This window comes from Hippoglossus stenolepis, chromosome 9 (assembly GCF_022539355.2).
Source record: "Hippoglossus stenolepis isolate QCI-W04-F060 chromosome 9, HSTE1.2, whole genome shotgun sequence".
Taxonomy (NCBI): domain Eukaryota; kingdom Metazoa; phylum Chordata; class Actinopteri; order Pleuronectiformes; family Pleuronectidae; genus Hippoglossus; species Hippoglossus stenolepis.
The window spans coordinates 11220732-11248124 of NC_061491.1; the positions used below are offsets into that span (position 1 = coordinate 11220732).

Below are 27393 nucleotides of genomic sequence, written 5' to 3' on the forward strand. Positions count from 1 at the left end.
TGAATGTCTAAAAGCAGCTATACGTTGGGAAATTGGATACTATTCCTTCCTTATTCCTCAACACTTGTGAACAATTGTTAAAGCAACTAAAAAAGTCAAGATTAAAATAAGACAACTAACTAACTTACCAAGGTATAACTGCAGTGCAGGATTTGTGATCACGAAATCAAACTCGGACACTTGACAGCACAACTTCACGGCTTAACAACTCTTCACAGTAAAGCATTGCCTTGTACCCCAGTAGATGGTGTTGTGCGGTGTCATCAGACGATGTTTCAAGTATTTTGAGACCGCTTGCCTCGAAGGTCAAACACAGAGTGATGAAAACAAGACTTCAGACCCTGAGTTATACAGAGGAAGATGTCACAATGAGTCACCATGGTGTATTTGTCATATCTGCATACAGCTTTACATTGCAATCAATGTTTCAACTGTCATGGTCCATGAACCTTGAAAGACACATATCTTCCTGTATCTGTTTGGTTTTTATCTAACATGCTTTTGATTGAACAGATTTCAAGGTTATTTACAGGTCCTTGAAGATCAATGTTACTGGTGATCCTCTGACGAGTGACTGCCTTGTGAGAGAAGCTACAAGTGTTTATTTATAAACTAAAGCTTAAAACCTACTTCTTTAGCTTACCTTCTAATTAAGTGTGTTTTATATTGATAATATTGGTATATATTTTTATCCCCTTTACTTTTCATCATTCATTATTTTTATTTTAGCTTTTAAATTCTATTCTATGATATTTCATTGTCAGCATTTTTATTTGTTTAGTCTTATTCTTGGCTCATCTTTCAAATGTGAAGCCTTTAAAACTGCATTAACCTGCAAGGTGATATACAAATCAAGTTTAATGGATTGATGGATTGATGAAATTTGGCACAGACATACAGTACAAAATCTTGTGACCCCTCACTTAAACTAAAGACATTCCCATCAGACTCTGACTTATGTCAGTTCCAAAAGCACTTAATAAAATGTGAATTCATGGCCATCTATAGATGAGAAGACGCTTTACTCAGAACAAATGGCTATAAGATGGCAGGGAAAAGTCAGAGGCTAAGATTGATCTTCTGAGGAAATCTGGTGAATGCAGTGTTAGACATATCATCTAAACTAAAGACCAAACATAGGTTCAATGATGTTGAATGCTGGTATTGTCATCACTGATGGCAATGATGGATTTCCAAAACTATGGAAACTAAGGTCGCACTCAGCAGAGCGCATATCCACACTAAGGTTCAACAGTCCCTTTAAATTCAATCAAGCTAGACCAAATTGCACACACGCAGAAACACCAGTGCCCTAAATATGCCAGATTTTTGTCATCAAGATCTATGATTTTTTTTCTCAGTATAAAGAAACTGGTGAACATAAAAAAAAATGCCATATCTTGCAATGCTATATACAGTGAGAAAAAAACATCCTGGATCCACCCCAAAATTGTTTGGATTATTTCTTTGCCCATGTTCCATCCTTTCACTAAATGTTGGTGTAAATATGTTTGATAAAACGTAACCTCCTTTACACAGAACTGATTCACACACCTCGCATCCATCTGTTGAAGTCTCCTTACAATAGGCCACACCTGAATAAAGTGTTTTAGAGTAGAAACAGTAGACACGTTTCAGTTCACCGTGCGTCATAAACATCCGCTAGTGCCCTTCTAACGTATGACTAAGCAGCAATAACATTTAACAGGATTTGACAACGAAGTCATTTATGTGAATGTATTTCATGAACTGGAAGTTCCTGTGTTATTTCTACTCCACTCGAATAGAATGATGCTTTCATAGAATTATTTTCTTGTTGCTGATGGCTTGTCTTCACTTAGTATGAGTTATGGCTTTAATCAGTGGCCAATGTCAGATAGCACAGTGTTCTTGGAGACAAAAGATACACCTGAAAGCCTTTACTGCTGCTTATTTATACTTGACAATCATGTGATTACACATTCACAGTCCAGGTTATAATCGATGTAGCTGCTTGATAGAGTCGTGATGAAGAGAGGATCCGCAGATCAGAATAGCTTTGTGACGCTATCGCGCCGCTAACACTGACAAGAGTTAGTTAGCGATGTCAGGAGCTTATATCAATATGCTGATTAGCATGTATCATGTTTAGCATTACCGTCACAGTTTAGCATGTTGGCATGGTAGTATTTGCTCAGTAACATCAAACACAACATCTTAAGCTGTATGTTATTTAAAAAAAGAAAAAGTAGTATTTAGCCATGAACAAAAGCACTGGGTAGAATAAAATGTTTTCCTAATTTTCAGTTGTTTTGAGACATTTACTCTGGACCAAAGTCTGACTAGACATTGGACAGACATTATCAACCATTGAGCAAATAATGAATACAACTTTCTAATTGTCATGATTCTAACCCTGTGTTGAACATTTGAAAGACTTATTTGTGTTGGACCATGGAGACCTTTTGGATTTCTGATGTGTTGATTTCTTTTATTGGACTCATTGTGTTTATGGACTTTGACTTTGATGTTTTCCTTGTGTTGATTTTCTGGATTTAAATCTTTGTATTTTGAGTTTATTAATTCCAGTCTCATTTTGAAACTTCTTTCCTTGTGTGTCCCTCTTATTTCACTTCCTGTCTTTGTTTGGTTTGTTTGTCTGATGACGACCTGCCCCGCTTTCATTAGCTTCACATGTGTCTTGTTAACTTTGTGTATTTAGTCTGTGTTTCTCTTTGCTCTGGGCCAGTTTGTCTTGTCAGTTTTTCCTTAGTTCATTAGTAAGTTTTCCAGTGTTTTTTCTAGTGATTTTCCTTGTGTGTTTTGCCAACTTCAGCTTTCTTGACGTTGCCTTTGGACTTTTGAGTTTTTGGATTCTACTGTCATCTTACTCGTGAGTCAAAATTAAAACTGCTCCTTGGATTTGTCTTTGTTTTACATCTGCATTTGTTCCTCTATGTAACACTAATATGAATTCTGTCAAAGAATTTATACATTTGATGACTTCCTTACCTCCACAAAGGAGGTGTTTGTCTGTTAGTTAGTTCGTTAGCAGGATTACACAAAACCTGCTCAACTAATTTCTGTAACATTTTGTGGAGGGGTGGGGCCTGACCCAAGCAAGGATCAGTGACATATTGTAGCGGATATGGATAAATGGGCAGAACCAGCATTTTTTCCCCCACTTTCTTCCACATGGCAAGACACCGTTTTAGCCTTGGCGGAGGTATGTACACTCCAAAGGCCTTCATAAATCATTGAATTTTTATTTATTATATTTTATATTCATGTATATCTCAGGTATAAGCCACTGACAAGAACATGTTTTGGGTTTTATCCCTTTGATTGGTCAAACAGGTGAACCACAATCATAGTAGGTTCTAAAAATCTTCATAGCAAATTAACCCTCATAACTTCATGGATCAATGTGAGAGACCAATTCATTTATTAATAGTGAGACCGGAGAAGGGAGCGAGGAAAAAAAAGCTCTTAATTAGTTAATTTATGAAATGTAATAGTTCTATTTGTCATAATTAAATTTTGGGGTTTCTATAGATTTATATATATATATATTTTTTTTTTTTTTTTGTGTGCGTGGTCTCTTTTTGCTTTTCCCCCCACATTTTATATATCTAATACTGGAAGATTTGTGTCGGTAAATTAGGGTGTCTTGTAATCCCAAGAAGGGATCGGCCAAATACATTGGCATGACACACAATGTATGTATGTAATCGTTTTATTTGTTATGAATCAGAATGATTTCTGAGAAAGGCTTTTATTAGCTGAAAGGCAACCAACCCTTTTCTCTTATTTAACTTTGTTATTTTGCAGTCTGTGTAAATTCAGCTTATTTGGGCAACCCTCTTTATTCTTGTATTAGGGGAAATATTAGGAATCATGTCCACAATTTATCCCAAAACATGAAGCCTGTGATCTGAGCAAATATCTGCCGACACTGTGTACAGGTAAGCATGCCCAGATGCAAATCAAAGGGCTCTAGACAACATCTAATGGCTCATTGTATGTGATGAGACTGTGAAGGTAGATGCTGATTATCGTCATTGTTCACCGTAGGTCACTAAAATGAAAAGAGTGAACACACTGGCTCCATGTCGCAACCTGTTTCTCTGAACTAAACAACGTGCAGCGATAATGGTGACATACTCACAAATGAAAGGAAGGCTCCAGGTATATTTAGTTAGATAAAAAGCATGTGTTTAAAAAAAATCTTTAACAAAAACAAGAAAATAACATGATCCATTACTGTCAGATGTGAGATTTCAGAAAATCATTTTCTGTTTTAATACACTCATATCATTTGGAAATGTTTATTTTGACCATGTGACAATAAAAGCTCCATATAATTTATTATGAATCAGAATTCTTTACAGATGAAATAATACTCTGAGAAGCAGCCAAGAAAATATATCTTATATATATATGGTTTGATTTCTTATGTCAATGGTGCAGTCGTGCACTTACACATGAGTCTGATGGATGAAGAGAAATTCTTAATGTGTGGCTAAAAATACTTTGGTCGCATTATTGAGCTGTGGTATCTAAAAAGAATCCAACCTGATAAGAAATGCCTTGAGCTTATGGATAGAAAAATCTCAAATGTTTGCACCAGAGTGCATCAGACTCACTTGAGAGAAGCAGTGACAGTGTTTTAGTCAATGTTGTTTATCCAGCTGAACTATTAAGTGCACATGTTTTCAATACGTTTGAGATTTCTCTGCCTGCTGTTCACTGTAACCTTGAAAGGAATGCATGCAGCATCCTTTTTGCTTTGAACGCAGCAACCAATATACGGCTGCTTGTCTGAGGCTTATCCCTCTAAAGGTTACCCTCAGGCCTCTGATAAGCTCTTGATTCACATTATATTAGATAGTGCTGGTTTCTGCAGAGCCTGTTGTTTCTAACAATATCCAGAGTATATAGCCACAGAAAATATTATAACGTCTCTAAATTCACAAATTTAGAGACGTTTCACAAGTCAGTTTAACATGGAATGACTTTAAAATGACACATAAATAGCATTAATCACATTAACAAGCCCAATATATACACAAAGGAACATTTTTATAGGAATAGACTGTGTTGCTGAGAGTTTGATGATACGTTTGATACCACTCTTTGTTAAATACAGTATGCTACAGCCAGGGGCCTCTTAGCTTAGCATTAATGTAATCTGTAAGACTGAACACAGTGGGGAATGGCTGGAGTCCTAGTGTCCATGGTGTTGAGAGGTGCATATAGCTGTGCTGAGTACTCAAATAATTGTCTCCCATCCAGATGAAAATACCTATGATGGATACATGTGCTCACATACAGGGGTCCTGGTTTAGGGGTTTGAAAATGTGGCCTTTCTGTCTGCACAGGTCAATGGGTCTGAACCATAAACTGTATATAAAGATGGATGACGCATCTTCACTTCCTCCCATTGTACAAAAATGTATCCAAAATATCGCTGATACAGATTTTGAGGTCATTTGCAGCCAGAGTCATGGAGCTGCAGTATCGAGGTCCTGCTTGTACATGCGCTCGACCAATCACAAGTCTGTGTCCAGACGTTTTACCTTAAAACTTATCAGAAATATTTGCACTTGAACAAACATTAGAGCTATTCCTAAAATGAAAGAAACCATGTTTGAGTAAAATTTGATTTTTAGTTTGGTCCATGTATATATGTTAACGTGCAGGAGGTGGAGTTTATGACCAATACTGCATCCAGCCACCAGGGGGCAATTCAGATGATTTGGCTTCACTTTTGAGGAGCTGTCATGGTGTCTATCTTTATATACAGTCTATGGTCTGGACCGCCTCTCAACCAGGGTTAAACACGGGTATAGACGCTGCCTAACTTGCGTAAACTGAAACAGAGATTGCAAATTGACAATTACAGGATTTTTTTGGTATTAAAGCAACCAGAAGAAGCATGTTCATTGAATTATACAAGTGGTGGCTGTTGCATTTTGTCACCTTTGCCAATCTGCTAAGATAACTAGCTGATGGCTGTAGCTGTAGAGATTTTACCATATGAAAATGAAACGTCAAAAGCAGAGGAGGAACATTTGCCAAAAACAATCACAGCACATTTTGTTGAAGGGTCAGGTCTATTTTACAGTTACTAATGACTGGACTTCTATCATCAAAAGTCAGCGCAGGTTCAATATGCAATCATTCTCCTTTGTTAACTACAACTATCGTAACAACATTTACTTTGTGATTGCCACAGCTGTAATAATAATTACAGGAAACAGAGTATTTCATTATTTGACTGAAGCCTGAAAGCCCCTGTGACACAGATTTCAGATCTTGATTTCAAAAGCCATGTGATCATGGTGAAGTGGTCATGGCCAGATGGATGGACTCAGATATATACTTCAGGTTACTGCCGTTGATTGCGCTCACATTCAGACAGCCACTGGGAAGGAGGTTCACATGTCTCCTCTTTGTCAGAAATTCCACCTGCTGATCTAAAGCAGACCAAAAAAACACAAGCAGTACAGAGAACACTCAGAGGTTGTTAAGATAATATTTCTGTTGCTTCATTGGAGAACACTGGTCTTATTTAAACAAAATTCCATCTGGAATAAGAGTGGCAGTAAAATAATCATATGATTAGCAATTTTATCTAATGTTGATAAATCAGAGACTGTAAAACATCTGTAGGATGCCAAGATCATGAATATTAATTTACAGTACACTGATTACTGTTAAAGCATGTGATTTTCAGACATAAAGTAAGCCAAAAATATTTTGGAACTGTTTATAGAGTGCAATAATCATATTCTATTAAAACACAGCCAGAATATCCAGCCTTGATTCTGTTCAAAATTATGAATACATAATAATGCACTCCACATCCCAGTTATTTTTTTTTTAAAAAGAGGTAACAGAGGAGATGAGAAAAGCAGCAGAGAAAGTCCTCATGAATATCAGACATGTGTTCCGTAATGCTGTCAATCACTTGCTATAGATTATTAGAAAAACAGCCTTTCAAATATTCACAACATGTCAGAAACAGTTGGCTCCTCACCATTCAAGCCTGTACAACAGTAGAGTCCACCTTGTTGGGTCAGGTGGTCCCAGCAGCCTGGAGTTCCCAGAAGCCTCAGCTTCTCTCTCAAAATGTCTCTGATCAGCTTACTTCTCTCAACCATGCGCTTAACTTCTCCCTGCCTGGGGGACAATAATCACATCAAATGCTAAGGACACTGGCAGTTTAACTTTGTGTGCATGAAGGAATCGCTCAAGCAGTCCAGCTATCATTTCGTACATCTACTGATACAGTAGTGATGCTACTGTCCAGGCCACATTTTTCAAATAGCAGATAATTCATATGCGTGGAGCATGACTCACCATTCAGCAAGATGGGCTGGGTTACTGAGCACAGTGGTGACGACATCTGCTCCTCCCACAGACGGCCGGGCCCACAGTGACCTGACTAATTTGACAGCTTGAGACTGCAGAGATAACAGGAGGGAGCTCTGCTTCAACACGCACAGGAGGTGACCCACAGCCTCACCTGGGAAAGGTTAAGAACAAGAAGAGGAGCCAGGTGCAAAGAAACACTTTTTTCCAGTTGCATTACTTTAATTCTGCTGAAAATAAGTTGGCTGAGAAAATGAAATAAGCCACTCGGTTCTGGGCGAGTGAATAGAGGGTCACTGAGACAAAAGCAAAGAGCTGATCTGCCTAATGATGAGTTACATGAGGCAGATGCAGAGCTCTCTCTCTCTCTCAAGAGAGCAATTACTTTAAGGCAACAGAAAACGTGACTTATATGAGCATGTGCCTTCTGTGGAACATTCAGTAAGACAAACATGAACATTCAGTGCTGCTCTCGTCTATTTTATGCAATGATAAAACTATCTGACTGTGCAAATAATAATAAAAGAGCTAAGATTGATTAACAGTTTTGAATTGTACTTGGTGTTGATTTAAGGTCACAGATTACAGACTTATTTTGTAGTATGGGCTAGTTTTGCCAAGTGGAGTTCCTATGGCCATAAGAACAAACACATTAATCCTTGCAATCAGATGTATTTTTAGTATTACTCTTACCGTAAAGGCCAAAGCAGTGGGAGAAGGACTGAGCACAAAGGAGCTCCATGCCTTGGGATGCACAGAGCTGTACAGGCCAGGCATCCCGCTTAAAATCTCCATAGCAGAGCCCCTGAGCAGGCAGCAAGAGGAAAGGGAAGAGCCTCCGCCTCTGTTGAAACAGTGCCAAGACAGCAAAGGATGATCCAAGCAGCAGTTAAGAGCGACTTGTCTGATAAAAATCATTATACCCTTTGTTAGAGACTGTAAATGTATCGATACCATGATTAGTTGTGTAATCACAGTCCACTGATCCTGAGAGAGATCTGCTCCGGTTGGGTAATGGGCAGACGCTGACAGAACAACAACACTTTGCTCAGGAGCCCCCTCCAGATCCTGCAGAAGCTTCTCCAAACAAATGCACCGCAGCTTATCATCCCAGTAATAATACTGACGGATATCTTGGATCCCCGCTGCCTGGAAGATGCCAGCCAATGAGTCTGCACGGAGGATCAAGTCAAAACATAATATTAGATGTCTAAAGCAGAACAAACTCCTCGAGATACCTTAGCATGTAATTACAGTAAGAGACTACTGTGAGTGAATATTTTTTTTTATACTGATTCTTTTTGAAAACTAGGATGGTTCTCAGAAGTGCACATACCTCCACCAAGGCCAAACAGTCCCTTTAAATTCAATCAAGCTGCACCACATTTCACACACTCAGAAATATTAGTTCCCTAAATATGCCTGATCTTTTTCCCATCATGATCAATGAATTATTTCCTGGGGAAACTGTGACATAAAAATAAACGCCCTTTCTCAATGTTAAAGAAAGTGAAAAAAGTTACTGGATCCACCGAATGATCTGGATTCGCACACAAATGTTACGCGTTCTTCCCTGACTCAGACCACATCCTTGCACCAAATTCTGTGGTTATCTGTCCAAACCCTAAACCTTGTTATTGTGTAAGCTTACTAACAATCCAACCAACCTGCAAACAAACAGGGGTGAAAACATAACCTCCTTGGTGGAGGTAACAATTCAAATACATCCTTTTTAACCACTGGTCTGAGATGCATTTGTAATGAATGAATTCGTTCTTTAAACTCTTTAAAAAATGCACACCCTCACCATGATTAGACATTTGTTCTGCATTTTTGAATCTAAAGTGATGCATATAACACATTCTAGAGGCCTTACATTCATGCAGTTCTTCATTATAATGTGTCTTGCACATATTTTCTTTTTTGTTCACAAATCTAGTGAATACACTGTATCTGAGGGGTGTAAAATACTTTCAATGAGTGTTTGTCAAGGGGTCTGTGTGAATTAATGAGCTACTTTCTCTCTGTCTGGAATGAAATCCTTTCGTTGTTGTCTTGTTCATACACTTGTTATTTCCACTTCCAAAATTGTTTACTCTGAAATCTCAGAAAAATGTCTGTTGCTATGGATACAGTAAAATGCTGTGTTATCTGATCATCGGTTCATGTTATTGTGGCATATACACAGAAGTTATGTTCTAATTATGTAGATAACACAATGTGGAAGTTTTACTGTGCACACACTGTAATTGCACTCATCAGGTTGATGTGAAATCAGCTGCATTGGCTTATTGATGTTCCATGAGCATAATTCAACGTGTGCCACATCTTAATGCCAATAAACCGGGGGTTGTGTCTTTAGATGCTGTTTACAGGAAGTAGGGTTTTACTCGACCATCGCAAGGGGAGGAGAGGTAGACCGGACCGCACCAAGCAGCACCGAAGCAGTGCCTCAGGAGTTCAGCCCCGAGGCGCACAGCAGCAGTAAAACCGGGGGTCTGGACACCCAACACCTGCAACAACAGCCAATTAACATGAAGAATTAGGTCTAGTTTTTAATATAACTATGATGATGATGAAACACTGCAGAGCTGATCTTGTATTGATTTACTCTGAAGATGAAGCTGAGTGTAAATTCATGATTGACCAGTGAGTCCATGTAATAGGGCTGATTGATTGTATGTGTGGTTAGGGGCCTTATTTATTGCTGCACAGACTGAGTAGTAATCATGCATCTAAGCTATAATTTGTTACAGTATATATGTAAAGCTGAGATTACCCGGCTCTCCATTATAGCCCGGGAGCTCTTCCCCAAAATGGCCTCATTGGCTCGCCTGGTGAATTCTGTTAGCCCAAGAGAAGGTGGATACTCTGGACAAAGGGTGGGATCAGCGCTTAACTGTTGTTTTATTTTCCCAACGAGACGCAGTTGAAAGGTCTTCCCCTCCTCGCTGTAATACTCTGTAAAAGACAGTGAGTGCACAGGTATTATTAAAATCCAACAAGACGCTGTATCGAACGGTGAAAAATCAATCAGGGTGAATCTGACAAGAGAAAGAGAGGTGACAATGAGAGAAAATTTCAGTTTCAATTTCACATTCGATTTTACGTATTCCTGCTGACAATCAAACAAACTAATGGACAGGAGTGATCATAAACCTTTTGGCAGAGGTAACAATCAGGAGTCAAGTTAAACCATTGTGGTCTGGCACAGTTTTTTATCTTAGCTTTTTTTGTTATGTACCATTAGGAAGGCAATATGGTGTTATAATCGGTGGTTTGAGAATTTAGTGCACTGGCATGTACTTCAAGAACACTCAGGTCCACACAGACCCTCCAGCTGCTCCACTTGTTTATCCTTGAAACATATGTGCTGATGCGAGGAAAACCCAACCTCCAGGTCTGAAAATGTCCCTTCAGAAATCTGTGGGTGAAATCACATCAACACTTTGTCCCTTTTTCCCACAAACTATTTCTGGAGCTGCAGCTAAATAAACACATCATTTCTTTATTTAACTAAAAATCCAGTTCACTGTGAATTCTCCCTTAACTTATTATGAGTCATATGTCAAACAAAATGTCCAGAGTAAGTCAGTAATTCAGTGTAAATGACGATAGGTGTTATATGCATTACCACTAGTGATTTCAAACTGATGGAGCCACATTAACTCAAAGCTCTTGAAAGTGTGAACCATGAAATCAAAAGACAGACAGCAACATGTCCTTTTCATACCGGGCAATAACATTATATCAATAATTATATAAGGATTTCATTTTCATCAATGGCAATATAACAAAATATGTATTGATGCTTATGCATAGTTCAAGCACAGTGAGGAAGTGTAATACATAACTGATCAGGCACAGTTTTGTAAGATGTTTCGTCAAGTGTTTGTCAACAAAGAAGAGTTTAAAATCACAATCTTACCTCAGTCTTCAAACTTAAAGAAATAATAACGTGACATCTGCTGAGATAATTATCAACTTTTTTTAAACTTTTTTTTTTCATCTTGATAAAATGTTTGACCATATCGTCCAGCCTATTTCTGAGGAAGTCCACCTGTCTAAAAAGAAATAACAACATTGAAACATTCCCATAATAAACTGAAGATCGATATGTTATAACATGAAAGTGTTGCTATAAAAAACCCTCCCTCTCTCCCTCCCTCTGCTACTGTTTCCGGGTGGTGCGTCCACAGAAGTAAACATCCAGCAGCGTCATCAGACAGGTCGGGTGTTGGGACTCACCCACAGACTGTAAATAAAGACCCACCTCTCCCTGTCAGGTCCACTCTCCTGGCCTGAGAGTCTCTCTTGAGGGCGGACAGTAGTTTTGAGTCGGGACCATGTTCCGGACCCGCCGCCGCCGCCGCCGCTGCTGCTGCAGAGTGAGTATTGACCGGTTCACAGTGATGACCTCCCGGGTCTCCTCCATTTAGCTTGACCCGTTTTTCACCGAGGCCACCGCTGGGTCGACTCATCTTCTCACCCCGCGAGTAACATCCGGCCTTTTGTTTAGACTCCGTTGCCAGGCTACAGCACGCGTCTGGATACTGTCACCTAGGCAACGGTGATGGATGAGTTTGTCCCTCCCTAATTTGCGGGTCTGCTGGTGGGAGTTTACTTTGGTCACAGTGAGCTATCGTCATCAGACAGGACCTGTTATCAGCTCTGGTCGAAAAGACCTCAGCTGTGCTTGTTTTAGCCCCAAACACTGAACACAAATCCCAACCCACCAATCTCTGCTCCACATTAACGTGTGTTGTTGGTTATACAACAGGCCTGTAGCATCCTCCTCACATTGATGAAGAGATAGTGTTTGATTCTGCAACAGTGTTTCAGTATGGAAGTAAATCTGTCTCACCAAATTTAAAAGCCTTTGAATTTCCAGCACTAATTTATTTATATATTTTTTGAAAATGTTGTACTTTTGTACGGAATTAATCAGAGAGTAACGTGATTGGCTGAATGTAGGTTCGGTTCAAGCCAGAATCAATTGCTTTTTCTTGGTATCCGTGGATCTGATCGAATTATAGCATGTTGAATATATGTTATTTGAATATTTCAAACCTCGCTTTTTAAAGAGTTGAATTTAGAGGTAAAAAACAAAAACATAATGAAATGCAATCACAATAATACATATTCAATGTAATCAAATTTAACATGCCAAATTATGATCGCAAACTTCAATGTAAAACTTTTCAGATTAAACATCAAGGATTCCGAGGACAAGTGATCGATTTTAGTTCGAACCGAACCAACATTCAGCTGATCACGTTATGCTCCATAGAGGAAAATATTTCAAATACCTAATTTCAATGCAAAAAATTGTGTTAGAAATTCACAGGCGTAAAATTCTAACTCTGGTGAGACATATTTTTGGAGTAAAGGGAGGTTTGTAATATTAAAATAAGATAAATTAGGCATTCTTAAAAAATCGAAAAGGCCATTTCCAGATCCCTCATTTCAAGATAAAATATCCAGGATTCCAAGGATAAGCAATCGATTCTGGCTCGTACCAAACCAACATTCAGCCGATCGCGTTACGCTCCATTAGTTGAATTCAGAAGGAAAAAAAATCCTAATACATCTTTCCAAAGCAAAACAAAATCACTTCTATAAATTCAAAGGCTTTTAAATTACAAAATCTGGTGAGACAGATTTGCGTACATATTTCAGGTTAATTAAAATCGACATCAGAAACCGAATTCTATTTATTTCAAAGTAGGTTTTTCATCAAAAGAGGAATTTCCTTTGGTCTTTGGTGCATAAACATGAGCTGGACATATTCACAATATTCTTTTAAGATTTCCTGCTTCCATTTGTTTGATTGAATCATCTCCATACATAGTCGAAGTTTTTTTAATACACCCTGGCATATTTTTACAGATCAAACTTACTTCTATCTTGTGGAATTACATCTCCTCTGTCGTGTTAATGTTGTGTTTCTGCATGTGCCTGTAAACCAAAGCATATTTCTGCACTCAGTTCGAGATAAGGATGAGACAGCCAGCTTCCTCCCCTCTCTCCTCTCTCGCTCGTCAAGTTATAACAAAATGCCACTGTCCCTTTGCGCTCGTGCATCCAGGAAATAGAGCAATTCTCCTGGGCAGGGAATCGAAGGAACAGCCATGTTGTGGGGACAAGACGAGGCGGTGAATCTAACAGCAATCTATAAGACCCAGAATCAAAGTCAACATCTTGCAGCTATTATATTGAGGAGAGGAGCAGCGAGCCAGGCTGTGTAGTTAACTTTACGGAGCTGATAGTCACATGTCGCTGCACTAGATGGCAGTAGATGGCCAAACCAGGCAGTTGGTCTTGTCAATCAGCTGACCTGGAGTAATTCAAGAGACACGCTTTCCTCCGGCCTGATTCATCCACTGTACTATTGCTCCCAATACCTATCATCAGAAAATAAGCCTCATTATGTGCAACAGATTTTTTTTCCAGTCATATAATAGGGAGGCTTGCATTCTTGTAAATGTAATATATGCCTCAGGGCTGCTGGCTACCGAGACAGCTGCATGTGCAGAAATCTGTATCTTTGGTCATTCCTCTGATGGATTTGTCTTTGTGGGAGTAGCCCACTGTGAAGAAAATCGAAAAATGGGTTTTTCGTTTTATACTGAGTGATTGACAACAAAATATTTATCTGTGACTTGGTCCATCGCTGAACATGTTTTCGCATCAAACTGCACCATGATTGTCCATGAGAGTACGAGAAAAAGCCCTCACACTACAAACTGGGTGCAGAAACTAAACGCTGCAGTTCCTCTAATGAAGCCTCAGTTGATTCTGTGACTCCAGATCTGTGGTGATCTCAGGAAAAGACTTGATTTATCCTCTACTTTACTGGAGTCTATTATTAGAGTGAGTAGTGACAAAGAGGTAGTAAGCTGGACCCAGTGGTGTGTAGCTTTGTCACGCCACCGTGTTACCAGCATGAATAAGGTACTTATCTAATTAAGGTGCTGTTGATTCCATTAGATTCAAACTGCTGAGTCCTGACATCTGGCGTCAAAGGACCTTTTTGTCTGAGGGCCCCCTGTGTTCCAAATATATTTGTCTGTCCTGAAGAGAACTGTAGTGTAACACTCAGCTCAGGACGAGGGTGAGCGGAAAATGAACCACTTAAAGTCTAGTGATGTCCATATGCAATCAAGAGAAAACACTTCAAAGTATGTCCAAGGTTCAAAATGTTTAATCACACATCAGTGTTTCATTTGAGAATCCTTTGTCACGATGATAGAAAACATTAAAGCGCATAATCTAAAATTGAAAGTAAAGCCACGTGGAATTTAACGTATTACCACATTACATCTAAAAGAGTTGCTCCGTCAACAAAAAACTTTTTTGTCTTTATGAAAACTATTCGGCCCCATGATTTGATCATATCGAATGGACATAGTTTTTATTCGGTCATCTATTTGATAGATGACCGAATGGTGGCTTCTTTTCCCCCCCTAAAATGTCAGTAATCGATTTCAGTCTAATCCTGCTCATGGAAAACAGTGTAATAGGGATGAGTTTATAAGAATGTGGCCTGATTTCAGACAGGATAATTGTTTCCACTCCGAGCTGTAGTGGTTTTTTCTACTGGATGATAGCTGAGTCTTCACACAGCAGAGCGTCTGGCATAGTGCTGGTCACAGTTTGTTTTCAGATGTCATGCATTCTGTTCTTGGATTATTTTGAAAAGTCCCGAATCTTGTAGACTTCCTCTCACAACAGAACATGATGTCTGCTCAACCAGTAGCAGAGCCAGATGTGACTGTGGTTTTGGGGTTTTGAGGATCATTTCAACAAGAACAATGAAGTTTTTTTAAGATTGTGTCCTAAAATCATGTGAACAGTTGTTTTATACTATTGAGAGTTATGGTGTGTGGGGGTATAGACCCCCCAGGGACTCCCAAGGTAAATCTGTGGGTTTATATTTAATGTGACGGAAAAGAAAGAATATATTACAGTTACACAAAATAATGTTTGTTATATCCTGACCTTTTCCAGAAAAATGTTCTCGGCCAAAATAAAGGATTCTTTCACCTCATCAGGACTCTAAAACCCTTTGATTGAAAAAAACAGAATACATGACTTCATAATACACAGTTTGTTGTCAGCACACAAAATACACATAAGCAGTGTCACACAGTTTTATAATACTTTATTTCTCATTGCGACGGATGATGTTATGTAATTAATAACGCATTACAAAGTGTCCCAGTACAACAAAATAATGGATGATGTCAAGCCCATGATCAAATCATTATTTGTCTATCTCTGGACATTTCAGAGTGTGTTATTGAGCTTATACTGCCACTTACCAAAGAGACACAGCATGTAGCGGATGGATAATATCATGTCTAGCTGCAGCTGGACTGTACCTTGCACATACTGATGGTTAAATCCTAATGAATTTTGCTTGAGATCTCCTGATGTAGGATTTGAGCCATTTTTTCATAGCTACAACATAAACTGATTAAGACGAGGACAGAGGTTCCCAAACGTTCCCAAATAACAATGAGACTTTCAACCCCCATTATCACAAAAAATCAGCTATGTGCACATGTTGCAGTGTTTCGTGTGGTGCTGTAAACTCACCCATGGATTATTTAAATCTAGCTTCTATTATTTAGCTTTTGGAACAATAATTGATATGATGTGTTAATAAGAATTGTTTTTAAATGGTATTTGATGTCTGGAAATCATCTTGCGACCCTCCCTCTGTGTTGTGACACCCCAGGGAGTCCCCCCCCCCCCAGTTTGGGAACCAGTGGACAATAGGAGATTTAAGCAAGATAACGATTGTACGAGTCCAGGCTCGAAACAGAAAGATTAAGACGAAAAAGAGACACCAGAATATTTGAATGCACAGCCCTTTGGTTTAGCTGAAATTACACTAGTAAAAATATTTTTTTCTTAACTAGACAGTAATGGCAGCTTTACCTTGTTTCAGATAAGGCAACTTTTGTACCCTGCTACAGATTCAGTGTATCATAAATAGATAACTTACAAGATAATATATTATACAAAACAATTTTATGCTTTTATTTTTTAGACTACAGGCGACATGCGCTGTGTCCAAAGGCTCACTGGAATACATTTAACCCTCACAGCTAAGTATTGTCTCATATTCAGGAACAGGCGCTCTTTTGCAAACAGCATTGAGACGACACCGGTGTCAGCTAATGTGCTGACTCACAGCCGGCTATCTCCTGTGCACAGAGCCAGTCACCGTGTTCCTTTCTGTTTCTCTACAGACAATCCAGCTCTTTGGGGTTCGGCTGCGTTTATCAGGGCCAGTAGTCGCACTCTTCTTCAGCTTGTCCTCACCAATGGTTGGTCTCAGCCTTTGCAGGAGTCACAGAGACAGCTGGAGAACATGTAGTTTGCTTCAGCAGCTCGACGTTTCCCCCTTCATCCGTCCTTTTCCTGCAGTGTGAAGCTGAAAAGAGATGGACATATTAGCATGGTGTGTGTAGCTTGAAAATAAGGCATGTGATTATCATGCACATATTTTAAAAAGTGGTCAGAACAGATAAGGCGGCATCACACTGGGAGGAATTTACATTAAAATCTGTCTGACTTTCTGTTTTGTAATTCCCCCAAGGACATTGTGTTATCATCTGCGTTTGTTTGTTAGAAGGATAACGCAAAAACTACTTAATCAAATTCAATGAAATCCTGGAAGAGTGGAGCGTGATCCAAGGAAAACCCCATTAAATGTTGGTGCTGATCCAGATCAGAGGTCAGATCCAGGCTATTTTCGCACTTTCTTTAACATTGTGAGAAATTGTCTTTTTCAGCAAATAATTCACGGATATTGATGAAAAACTTCAGTGTGAAATTATGTGCAGATCAAAAGGAAAAATCCAGATCTTGTGAAATTAAACGTGGTTTCATAAGGTGACAGTAACACTCTGTTTTTAGTTTCATCCGTGTTTGTTTGTCTGTTAGTTTGCAAGAATACGCAAAATCTATTGGATGGATTATCATGATGGTGGACGGATGCGGTTTGGGTCCGGAAAAGAACTCATTGCATTTTTGTGCGGTTCTGGATCAGGGGAAGGATCCAGGAGTATTTTCTTTAACATTGTGAGATTGTTTCTGCATTATCACTAATGGATTTTGATGAATAAAATCAGGCACATTTAGAGAGCTGATATCGACAAGTGAGTGAAATTTGATGCGGCTTGATTGGAGTTAAGGGGACGGTTCGGTCTGTTCTTCCCTGAGACATCGTGCTATTTGATCTTTTTCTAAAAGTTTTTCTAAGAATCCAACATTTATTGGAGTGTGTTGCTCTCATTCTGTTTTTATATTCTGAACTCATGCTGTATTTCTATAGCAGATTTGATTTGATTTTTACTGAAAAGTACTTGACGCTGAGGCCAGTTTCCTCTCTCATTATGAACGTCATTAAATCTTCCTGTGAGATGTAACTTGCTGAACAATGAGCTCTGTACTGTGCATTACTGTGTGACTGGTGTTGGTCACACCCTGTACAGCATTTCACTGTCTATCAGATAAGAAAGTTCCAAGATAACACCAGCAGTTTGTTGTCTTACAGGTTATTTTTAAGTATGATTGTGTTTTACCTTGAAAAACAGCATTGATACAATCACAGCACCTTATTTTTTTTTTTCTGTCTAATCACGGAGTTATTGCAAAGTTGCCCTCATCTCTTTATCCCGTGTGAAACTCTACCTTTTTCCCCAACAAGACTGGAATTCTGATGCTATCACCTCCACTGTACATGTCTCCACAGGAAGACATAAACTACCTCGAACCGTAGGCTTCCCAGAAATGTGCAGGCTTACAGGAAGAGCTACGCAGGAAACAATTTACAATGAGACTTCACCAGATTTCACATACTTTTGTTTAGTCCAACTCTTTACAGTGTATACAGTGGAACCACAGCAGAGTCTATTCAGGTCATGTGGTAAAGGTAAGAGCGGCCTTAAACTGACACATTTAGGAAAAACCCTCCAGGAATAATAATGTTGTCTTTTTTGTTTGAATTACAAACCAGCGACAAGTCGTGCACATGTTTTGTAGTTTCCATTCAAATTAAAGAAGCTATAAACTCATCAGAATCAGATCCATCCATCACGTGGCATGGGTATTTTCAGTTTTTGTATCTACCTGTCAAAGCAGGGTGTATTCATAATGACTTCAAGTAGAAATTAATAATTTATTAATAATTTCTTGTTTTAGTTTTTTTGTTTGTTTGTTGATCTCTGCCAAGGAGGTTATGTTTTTGCCCCTGGCTGTTGATATGTTTGTCAGCAGAATTACCCAGAAACTACCTCTAAATGTGATGAAATGATGGGACATTTTTGTGTGGATCCACATCCAGGAATGTTTCGTCACGTTCTTTAACACTGTGGGGTTGTGTTTTTTTTACATTAATACCAATTTCTGAGGGAATAAGTCATGAATCTTGATGAAAACATTTTTATATTTAGGGAGCCGATTTCTATGAGTGTGTGATATTTGGTGCAGCTTGAGGAAATTCAAGGGGACTGTTGGGCCTTGTTGGAGTTATGATCTCTACTGAGTCACATTCTAGTTTTACCAGCTCCTTTTATTCATATCAAATATATATATATATTTTTAAATCATTCTAGCTCACTAAACTAAAGCGAAAGTGTCTATAATTCAAAACTTTGACTGTCTTACAATTATAGCTCTAACTCCAGTACAAATTTCCATAACTGTTAAAATTAGTCATACTTTCATTAATATTGTCACACATATAACTCTTTGATCAGCCCATCTGCCTTGGTTCTGTAGTTTTTGCTTTATCTTGTTAATTAACAAAAAAAGCTGGCATGAGCAAGGAATTATCTTGTAGGAACGTATTCAAAAATATACTGAAAGTTACAGTTTAAATACAAACAATCTCTGAACTAGGAGATTATTTTCAATATAAGTCAATTACATGTAACCAGCAGTTTTGAAAAGTACATATGTAATTTACATAAATGGTCAACATCATCCATTAACTGTTATTATAAATGTGTATAAAGTACATCACACATTGATAGCATATTGATATCTTGAGTTCTGGTGTTGATAATGTATTACAGCCTGTTGATTTCGGCTGCTCTTGTAAGGATAAAACAAAAGAACATCCAGTTAGCATTCATTGCTTTTTTATCTGCTTGAACCCAATGATTTAAGAGTTATACCCTTTCTCGAGTGTTTGCCTAACTCCCGGATGCCTCCATTTAAAGACCGTGATGATTGGCTCTGATAGCAGCCAGACTTGAAAGGGAGCGTTGGGAGGTTTCCCACAGGTCACTGCCATCATGTTTTGCTTTATCCTGCTTCTTGTTTCATGCTCTCTTGGGCCTGATCTCGCTCTAAGCTAACTAAATGCACATTATGGAAGTTGGTGTGTGAAGATGGGTCGGAGGGACCGTTAGCATCCTGCAGAGAAAAGCTCAGAATTACAGGGTTCACAGCACAGGGGGGGGGAAAGGGCATAAGCGCTCACACCAGCCCGTCCTTAAACGCTGTCAAAACATTATGTTGCCCTAGTGACTTTCTCACTTCAACGCCGTCACTTAGTGCATATAGGTTGAGTTGAGGCCACGTGCTAAACTTCAAATTCCTGATCAACACATGACTCATCCTGTATGGTGCATGGCCCATTAGAAAAAAAACTGTTTACACGTTTATTAAAATTTCTTCCATTTTTCCTGCATGTAATGTTTTTTCACACTGACACTGTGTCCTTTAATACAGCATTAAGTGCTTTGAGAGGGTCGGCATGCGTGTGTGGAAAATACAATTATATATTAATATTGAGCCAGCCTAATGATACAGCCTGTTCCAGCGGCCACACTGTTACTTACAATGTCCTTTCAGATTTGTCCTCATGAGTTGTCAACTAATATGACTAAAATATTTACACAGTCATTTGGAGTAATTAGCCACTTGTTACTTCACTGACTCAGTATTTATACTGGAAATGTATAATCACACTCTGCTTTGTGTCATGTCTGTCAAGTTACTTGTACATATTTAGCTCTCCACAGTAAAATAAGAACATGTATGTGTAACCGTGCCAACAAGAATGTGTATCAGTAGAGCACAGACCACTGCCAAGGCCCAACAGTCCTCTTAAATTCCATCAAACTGCAACAAATTTCATACACTCATAGATATCAGTCCCCTAAATGTGCCGCATGTTTGTTTTTTTTCATCATGACCCATGGATTATTCTCTGAGAAATCACCAGAAATGTTGAAAAATGCTGATTTGGATCCGCACCAAACTTGGGTTCTTCCCTGACACACACCACATCCTTCCTCCAAGTGTTGTGTTAATCCAGCCAGTAACGTAATCTTGCTCACAATCAAACAAACAAAGGTGAAAACAAAACCTCCTTGGCGGATGTCACATTCAGCAGTAATATGTGTAACCTAGTCTAATATACATGTGTAATATTTAATGCCTCCATAGCCAATATGTGGAATGTACGCTTGTGTTCTCTTTTGGGGGTTTCCTCCTCCTAAAGGGGTGTCTCCTACTTGACCCCCCCTGCTTTTTGCTGTTGTACTCAATGGGAGAAGTACGTGGCATTTGGGTTGTACAAATCTACGTATTTTAGCCTCTCTGTTATCACGTTTGTAAGTTTACTCGCTATCTTATAATTTTTGTGCGGTATGATAACAGGTATGTTTTTTTAGTGAGCTGTGTTGTGGCCCTTTTTAACCATTATACTTCATGGGAGAAGGGCTCAACTTATGTACACAATTGATTGAGATGTTTCTGTCAGAATGTATAGAAATAGCTCCAAGGATTCATCATCATATCACAAAGCACAATGCTAGACGCCACCATACATATGATATATTGTTTGTGTATATATATATTTATAAGTTTTTATGTTATCAGCTTATATTCTGTGGGCTACCAATAACACAGGGGTGCATAAAATCTATTTCCCCAATTGTGACACATCAGATACAAAATCTGTTTTGGAGTGATTTCTTCTTTCTGTGCCATTCAGATTTTCCATATGATAACTTATTATTATTAATTCTCTTGCAGTTTTTCAAGGATGAACAAATATTTTCTGTGTTCAGTTTTTCTAGCTTTTGTCTCGCTCACTCAGTAACAAGTTGACAAGTTGTTTCCTCATGCGTCTCTTGATACTTGTTGATGCACCAGCCCAGCTGTAGCATATACATTGTTTCCTGTAGGGTAGGAGCTGTGTGTAATGATGATGATACTGACCCATGTTCTCACAGGCCTCTATGGCTCCTGCATGCATGTTGTTAATGTCTTAAGGTCGCATCATGCTTCTAAATCAGGCATCAGAACAGAAAACTCACTTCATTTCATCTCCACATTCACTCCACAATCTAGCTGGCTGCTGCTCTACGAAATCAAATGTTCCGCTCTCTGTTAGCTTTACTTTAGTGTTCTCAATCACGGATAAACTGTGCTAACAAACTCCCGCTACTCATAACACACAGCGATACCTGTTAAATACATGGAGATTCTTCTTTTTTTCCCAATATACATACGGGGACTAATGTAGAAGCAATTTACCGTTCATCCACTTAGGAGCAACATGAATGACAAAAACAAAGGAAGACACAACAAAGCCCCTCTTATCAACTGCTTGAAAATTACTTCACAACTTAACACATTTACCTCCACTTCCACTTTGATGGATCAAACTGCTAAATTTGTAAAGGATAAATTAGAAATTCGGTTATTCAGGGCTTCTGAGGGGAATCTGCATTTGTCATGTAAGATGGTACATATGTGACAGATACTGAGGCTGCTGTTCATGTTGATAAGAGCAGCAGTGATATGCCTGCGTTTCTTTCTGTGAAAACAAAGCAACTGCTGATAGTGAACCATTCTGTGCGGTGCAGCCACCCGTCCCTGGTAACCATTCACGGCGGTGGTTACCTCATGTTTTACCATTCCTGGGATACATCAGCCCCTGACTGAAGCGAACCTATTGTCACATGTTGTCCTAAGGTTTAGAGGAAACATGCTTCTAATTTGCTCTATTGTGTTTCGTTAAATAGAGAGTTGACAGGGATGACTGTGGAGCACATGGCCTCTAGATGCCTCGCGTGGCATTATTGGCACAACAGCTCCGGCCGACCAGACTCTACCTGGAACAGTTTGTCATATTCCTCTATGAAATATGTCTTGGAGCCATGGCCCCCGATAAGAGTCATTCCAGAGCGGCTGGCCTCACTTACTTTTGTAATCCTGCTCAAAGCGCGGAGTGAGACCGCTGAGCCTTCCCCTTGGGCTGATTTACTACAGAACACACCAGGCTCCTTTTAAGGAAGACTTTTATATGCTTCTAAATGTCTCCTGTTTTACAGCCACATTGATTATGTTTTTAAGATTCCTCTGAGGGGAAAGTCATGTAAAGAGATGAGTAATGCAGGATATAGTTTGCAGAGTAAATTAAATAAAACATCCCTCTGCTGTAAAACTGGGTTATTCAACATGCAACATGAATTCAGTAGGCAAGGTGTGCTGTATGTGAGAGATGTGTCAAATTAAATTGAATGAGCAATAGCTGAGTCTTAATTTTATGTATTCTTTCGTAGAAATATTATTATAGAAAAACATATACACAAGCTACAATTTCAAATGCACCTAAATACCTCAAGTATTACACATATTAGAGACATCATCTAAACAGAGTGATGAAATATTTGTTATTATGAAAGTTATTACATTTTGAAGAGTAATAAATGTAAGCTAATCCTCTCTGGGAAATTAATCTGAATTATATTTGAAGTTCTGATGATGGTAATTTCCAAACTTTTTTTCAATTTAAATGAAATTGGGGAAAGAATTTATTCAATAAATCAATATTCATACCACAAAATTCAAACCCACACCAAATATTGCTAATTAATGATGTAAATGAGTCTAATGTTGAATCATGCACCAGTGGTAGTGGGTAAAATCTATAATTGATAGTTAAAATGATGTATCTTGCTGTATTATGTGACAGATCTGCTGTCAGTTCGTGTTAATGTATTACAATAATAACAAATCTCACATTAAGCTGGACAACCCCTAGTTAACCTGCCCTACAGACGGTGTTCTTGTTGGTTGTCAGTCTTGTAAACAGCCTCTCCAGTCTTGTGTGTAAGTGATAAAGATTTATCTGCTGCAGGGGGTGTTGGGCAGGGCCCACTGAGGCCCACTGACAGGCAGGGAGCCACGCTGACATTTGGAAATGTCCTCTAATGTGTCATAATCAGCCTTTCACATGTCGCGCAGTGGTTTCACAGAACCCCTCTATAATTGACCGATAGAGTACATTTACAGTGGGGGTTGAGGTTTCTATAAAAGCCCAAACATAGTAGCAGCAACAGTACTGTTTGCAACAGACATCAGTTTGTTATTTTTAACACGTTGACATCAGCTGGAGGAAACACGCTGCAGTAACAGATACAGGACCTCACATATTTACTGAATCATACATGAAAACTAAATATTGAAAAATCTCAAGTTTCACTTGTTGTATCGTACTGTAATATTTTAAAAGCCCAAAGCCACCAATGTGTCAGAGGGATTTAACTTTCTTCACTGTTTTTTAGTATTATTTTATTCCTGGCAGCACACACACATATTAGATTATGTCCAAGTATGGATTTCTGCTTTTATTAAATGCACAGTGGACACTAAACTCAACCAGTTTATGTCAAACTCAAAGTATCATATAGACTAAAGAATATTTTTAATACTTAATCTTGAATACTGTGCATTCATGTGCATCTAGAGGTTTGATCTGATTCAAATATGACTTAATTTAGTATTTCCCTGAACTAAAATTCGACGAATGTTGTTGATTTCGAGGAAACGCTTTGATAATTTGTTAATGTCTATTTTTTGTCAAAGGCTTCACTCTGCGAATGATCTGCTCCCTTGTCACATGATAAACCAGTGATGTAACAACAAGCTCAATGGAATTAATAGGGGAGAAAGAAAAAGTGTTTATTAACTGTCAAAACTTTACTCTTTATTGTCTTTAAACACTGACTTAACTTTGTGTACCCGAGGATGTAGATGTGTGTGTGTGTGTGTAGAACACAGGAACTCATAAAACATTCATCACCGTTAAATGGACTGCATGGAGAAAATAAGAGAAGACAGACAAACTTACAATTTGGTTTCTGGTTCTGAGTCACTGAATTGTGTGCTGCCGTTGGACTGCAGAGGACCAGGAGAAGCCGCCTCGCTTTTGCTGCTTCCCTGCCAACTAGCCAGGCTCTCGTTGCCCTCAGTCCGACTGTTCGGGGACTTTTGGAAAGATCCAGCTGTGCCTGACTCAGCTTGCCACAGAAAACAGGAGCAGCGCGTCCGCAGCTCTTTATATAAAGTATTGAGCTGCAGAGTGGACAGCCACGGGCAGCCCAGCAGGTTCTTGAACGCAGTGCGAAACTCTGGACTCCTGCAGTAGATGATGGGGTTGAGGCCGGAGTTGATGTAACCCAGCCAGTTCAACAGTCGGAAGATCTTCTCGGGGGGAACGTCTCTGTTAAAAGCGTTGATGATGTTGGCGACAAAGAACGGGAGCCAGCACACAGTGAAGGTCCCCATGATGATACCCAGAGTCTTGAGGGCCTTATGCTCTTTGACCAGTATGAGCCGTGACGGCCTGCGCTTGGCACTCTTTCTACTCACTACACTGTTGCAGCTGCCTGAGCCTGCACATGCAGAGGGCAGGATATTGTTGATGTTAGGGCAAACTTGTATCTTTCCTGTGGTGCACTCATTCTGGAAACGAATGCGATTCTTGTCTATGAGCTTGACTTGCTGTGTTGCTATTAGAAAGACTTTTGCATACACAAATATCATAATGAGCAGTGGAATGTAAAAAGACACTATAGAAGATATAATAGCAAAGGCCCAGTTGGTCACAAAGTCACAGCATGCAGTGTTGTTGTAGCACCTCTGTGCCTCGAGGTCTTCCACTGCTCGCCAGTACCCTTTCATAATTGGCACAAAGGAAATTAAGGCAGACACGACCCACACTAAACAAACTATGACCCTGGCACGACACTTATTGAGTAGGACCTTGTATCGCAGCGGCCTTGTGATGGCTATGTACCGATCGACTGCGATGACACACAGCGTCTCGATGCTCGCCGTCACACACAGGACGTCCACGGAAGTCCAGAACTCACAAAACGTGTCGCTAAGCTGCCAGTCACCTGTCACCACGATCGTGGCCCCGAGAGGCACCACGAGGACCCCCATGATGAGGTCCGCACACGCTAGGGACATAACGAAGATGTTTGTCGTTGTCTGTAGTTGCGACGTACGCGCTACGGCGATGATGACCAGCAGGTTTCCCATCACTATGGTCAGTATGATGATGACCAGTATGATGAGGCTCCAGGGTCCTGCCGCGTCGTGGTAGGATTTTGTTGCGTTAATCCCCAAGGATGCTGTAGTACTCAGGTTTCCATCCATTATTCACCAGTTGAAAATTTGTTTTTTACGTCAAGCTCAACAAAACTGTCAAATGAGCACTTTTTACAAGCATCTGGTCAAAATAAAGTCATTGAAGTTTTCCTCACCAAAACTTAAAGTTACTCTTCACTTTGTAGTCACTGCTTACATTTCACACGTTGGGAGTCTTGTTTGACTCTGTTCAAAAGCCAGTGGAGGTGCTCCATGTTTCCAAAGATGTGCTTGTTTGTGGAAGTTCTTCTGGTCGAGACAACAGCAACGACAGCAACCGCATGATTCCTAATGAGATGTATCCAAACAGTCCATAATGCTGAAACAATATTAGTTCATGGAGTTGCAGCACTTTGGAGAATCCAAGAAAAAAGTCCAAATATCAAGTGGAGGGAAAAAAAGTTTCATAGAAGAAAAGTCCGCCTTGTCCATTTAAACCCATCCACTGGGATTAGTTTGTTTTTCGCTGAAATCTTGAGCCACAATGCCACAGTTTGGAGTGTTTGGAGATCAAGCAAGAAGTGACGCTGCTGCAAAAACCACCAGAGTGCACCAGAGTGGCTGCTCTCTCTCTCTCTCTCTCTCTCTCTCTCTCTCTCTCTCTCTCTCTCTCTCTCTCTCTCTCTCAGTGCAGGTTGCCCAAGATTGTATTGGCTCGACTCAAACCGTGGCTGGAGGCAGAGGGGAGGAGTTGAAAAGTGTGGCTGTGTGTTGAAGCCAAACAGGGATCACTAACATTCATAGAGCCACACACATGAATAATAACCAGCGGTGAGAAGTAACAGAGTATAAATTCTTAGAAGTACATATACTTTGACTGTACTTGAATAGATTTTACAGGTACCTGTACATCAATTGTGTATTGTGTATTTGTCTGACAACATTTAACTTTTATTGTAAAAACACAAATATCTGTACTTTCTACTCCTTACAATTTTCAAAACGGGCTCATTATGTTATTTAATTTGAAGTAAGATTGGTTACAGTGAAATAGTCTTCGAAGTATATTATTGTGACACCCGTCTCAGTTTGCTTTGCTTGGATACAGAGTACTACTTTTTACATTTGTACTTTGAGTACATTTCAGAGCCTGTACTTTAATACTTTTACTTGAGCAAAGAAGTTTGCTTCTTTTACTTTTAATTGCTACTTTTACTTTTTAATTGAGACTTTTAATTGAGACGTTTTTTAACACATCTACGTCTACTCGAGTGAAGATTGTGAGTGCCTTTTCCACTTCTGACAACAATACATATAATCTATAATCAACTATTCTTGCAAGTGTGTAAAATGTTGCAATAAAACTGCAAAATAAACTGAGAGATTTTTAAAAATCTGAATTTTAAAAGTATGTAAAGACCCTCCACTCTTTGCTCTTTAATGTTACTGTTTAATTTAGCAGCTACACTGAGCATGTTAACCCATTAACTGTATCTGTCACCTTAACTGTGTCAACAGTGCAACAGGCTTTTCCACTGCTAACCTCCGCTCTGCCTCACAAATGCTGCTTCAGATGTCCAACACACCCTATACGGCTCAACAATACTTTTCATCATTCATTTG

The 27393-nt window shown here is 39.2% G+C and overlaps 2 protein-coding genes across 2 annotated transcripts; both read right to left on the reverse strand.

Annotated features, from left to right (window-relative positions):
- Positions 1-4396: 4396 nt before the first annotated feature.
- Positions 4397-11855, reverse strand: got1l1 (glutamic-oxaloacetic transaminase 1 like 1). Its single transcript, XM_035166385.2, has 8 exons — positions 11630-11855; positions 10136-10317; positions 9752-9869; positions 8311-8528; positions 8050-8200; positions 7345-7510; positions 7022-7164; positions 4397-6458 (listed from the first exon to the last, which is right to left on the reverse strand). The coding sequence occupies exons 1-8, from the start codon at positions 11835-11837 to the stop codon at positions 6319-6321; spliced, it is 1326 nt and encodes a 441-aa protein (XP_035022276.1). The 5' UTR covers positions 11838-11855; the 3' UTR covers positions 4397-6318.
- A 3648-nt stretch (positions 11856-15503) lies between these two features.
- On the reverse strand, positions 15504-26393 carry adrb3a (adrenoceptor beta 3a). Its single transcript, XM_035166918.1, has 2 exons — positions 24527-26393; positions 15504-16801 (listed from the first exon to the last, which is right to left on the reverse strand). Exons 1-2 carry the CDS (start codon positions 25837-25839, stop codon positions 16774-16776), a joined length of 1341 nt encoding a protein of 446 aa, XP_035022809.1. The 5' UTR covers positions 25840-26393; the 3' UTR covers positions 15504-16773.
- Between the last annotated feature and the right edge of the window lie 1000 nt (positions 26394-27393).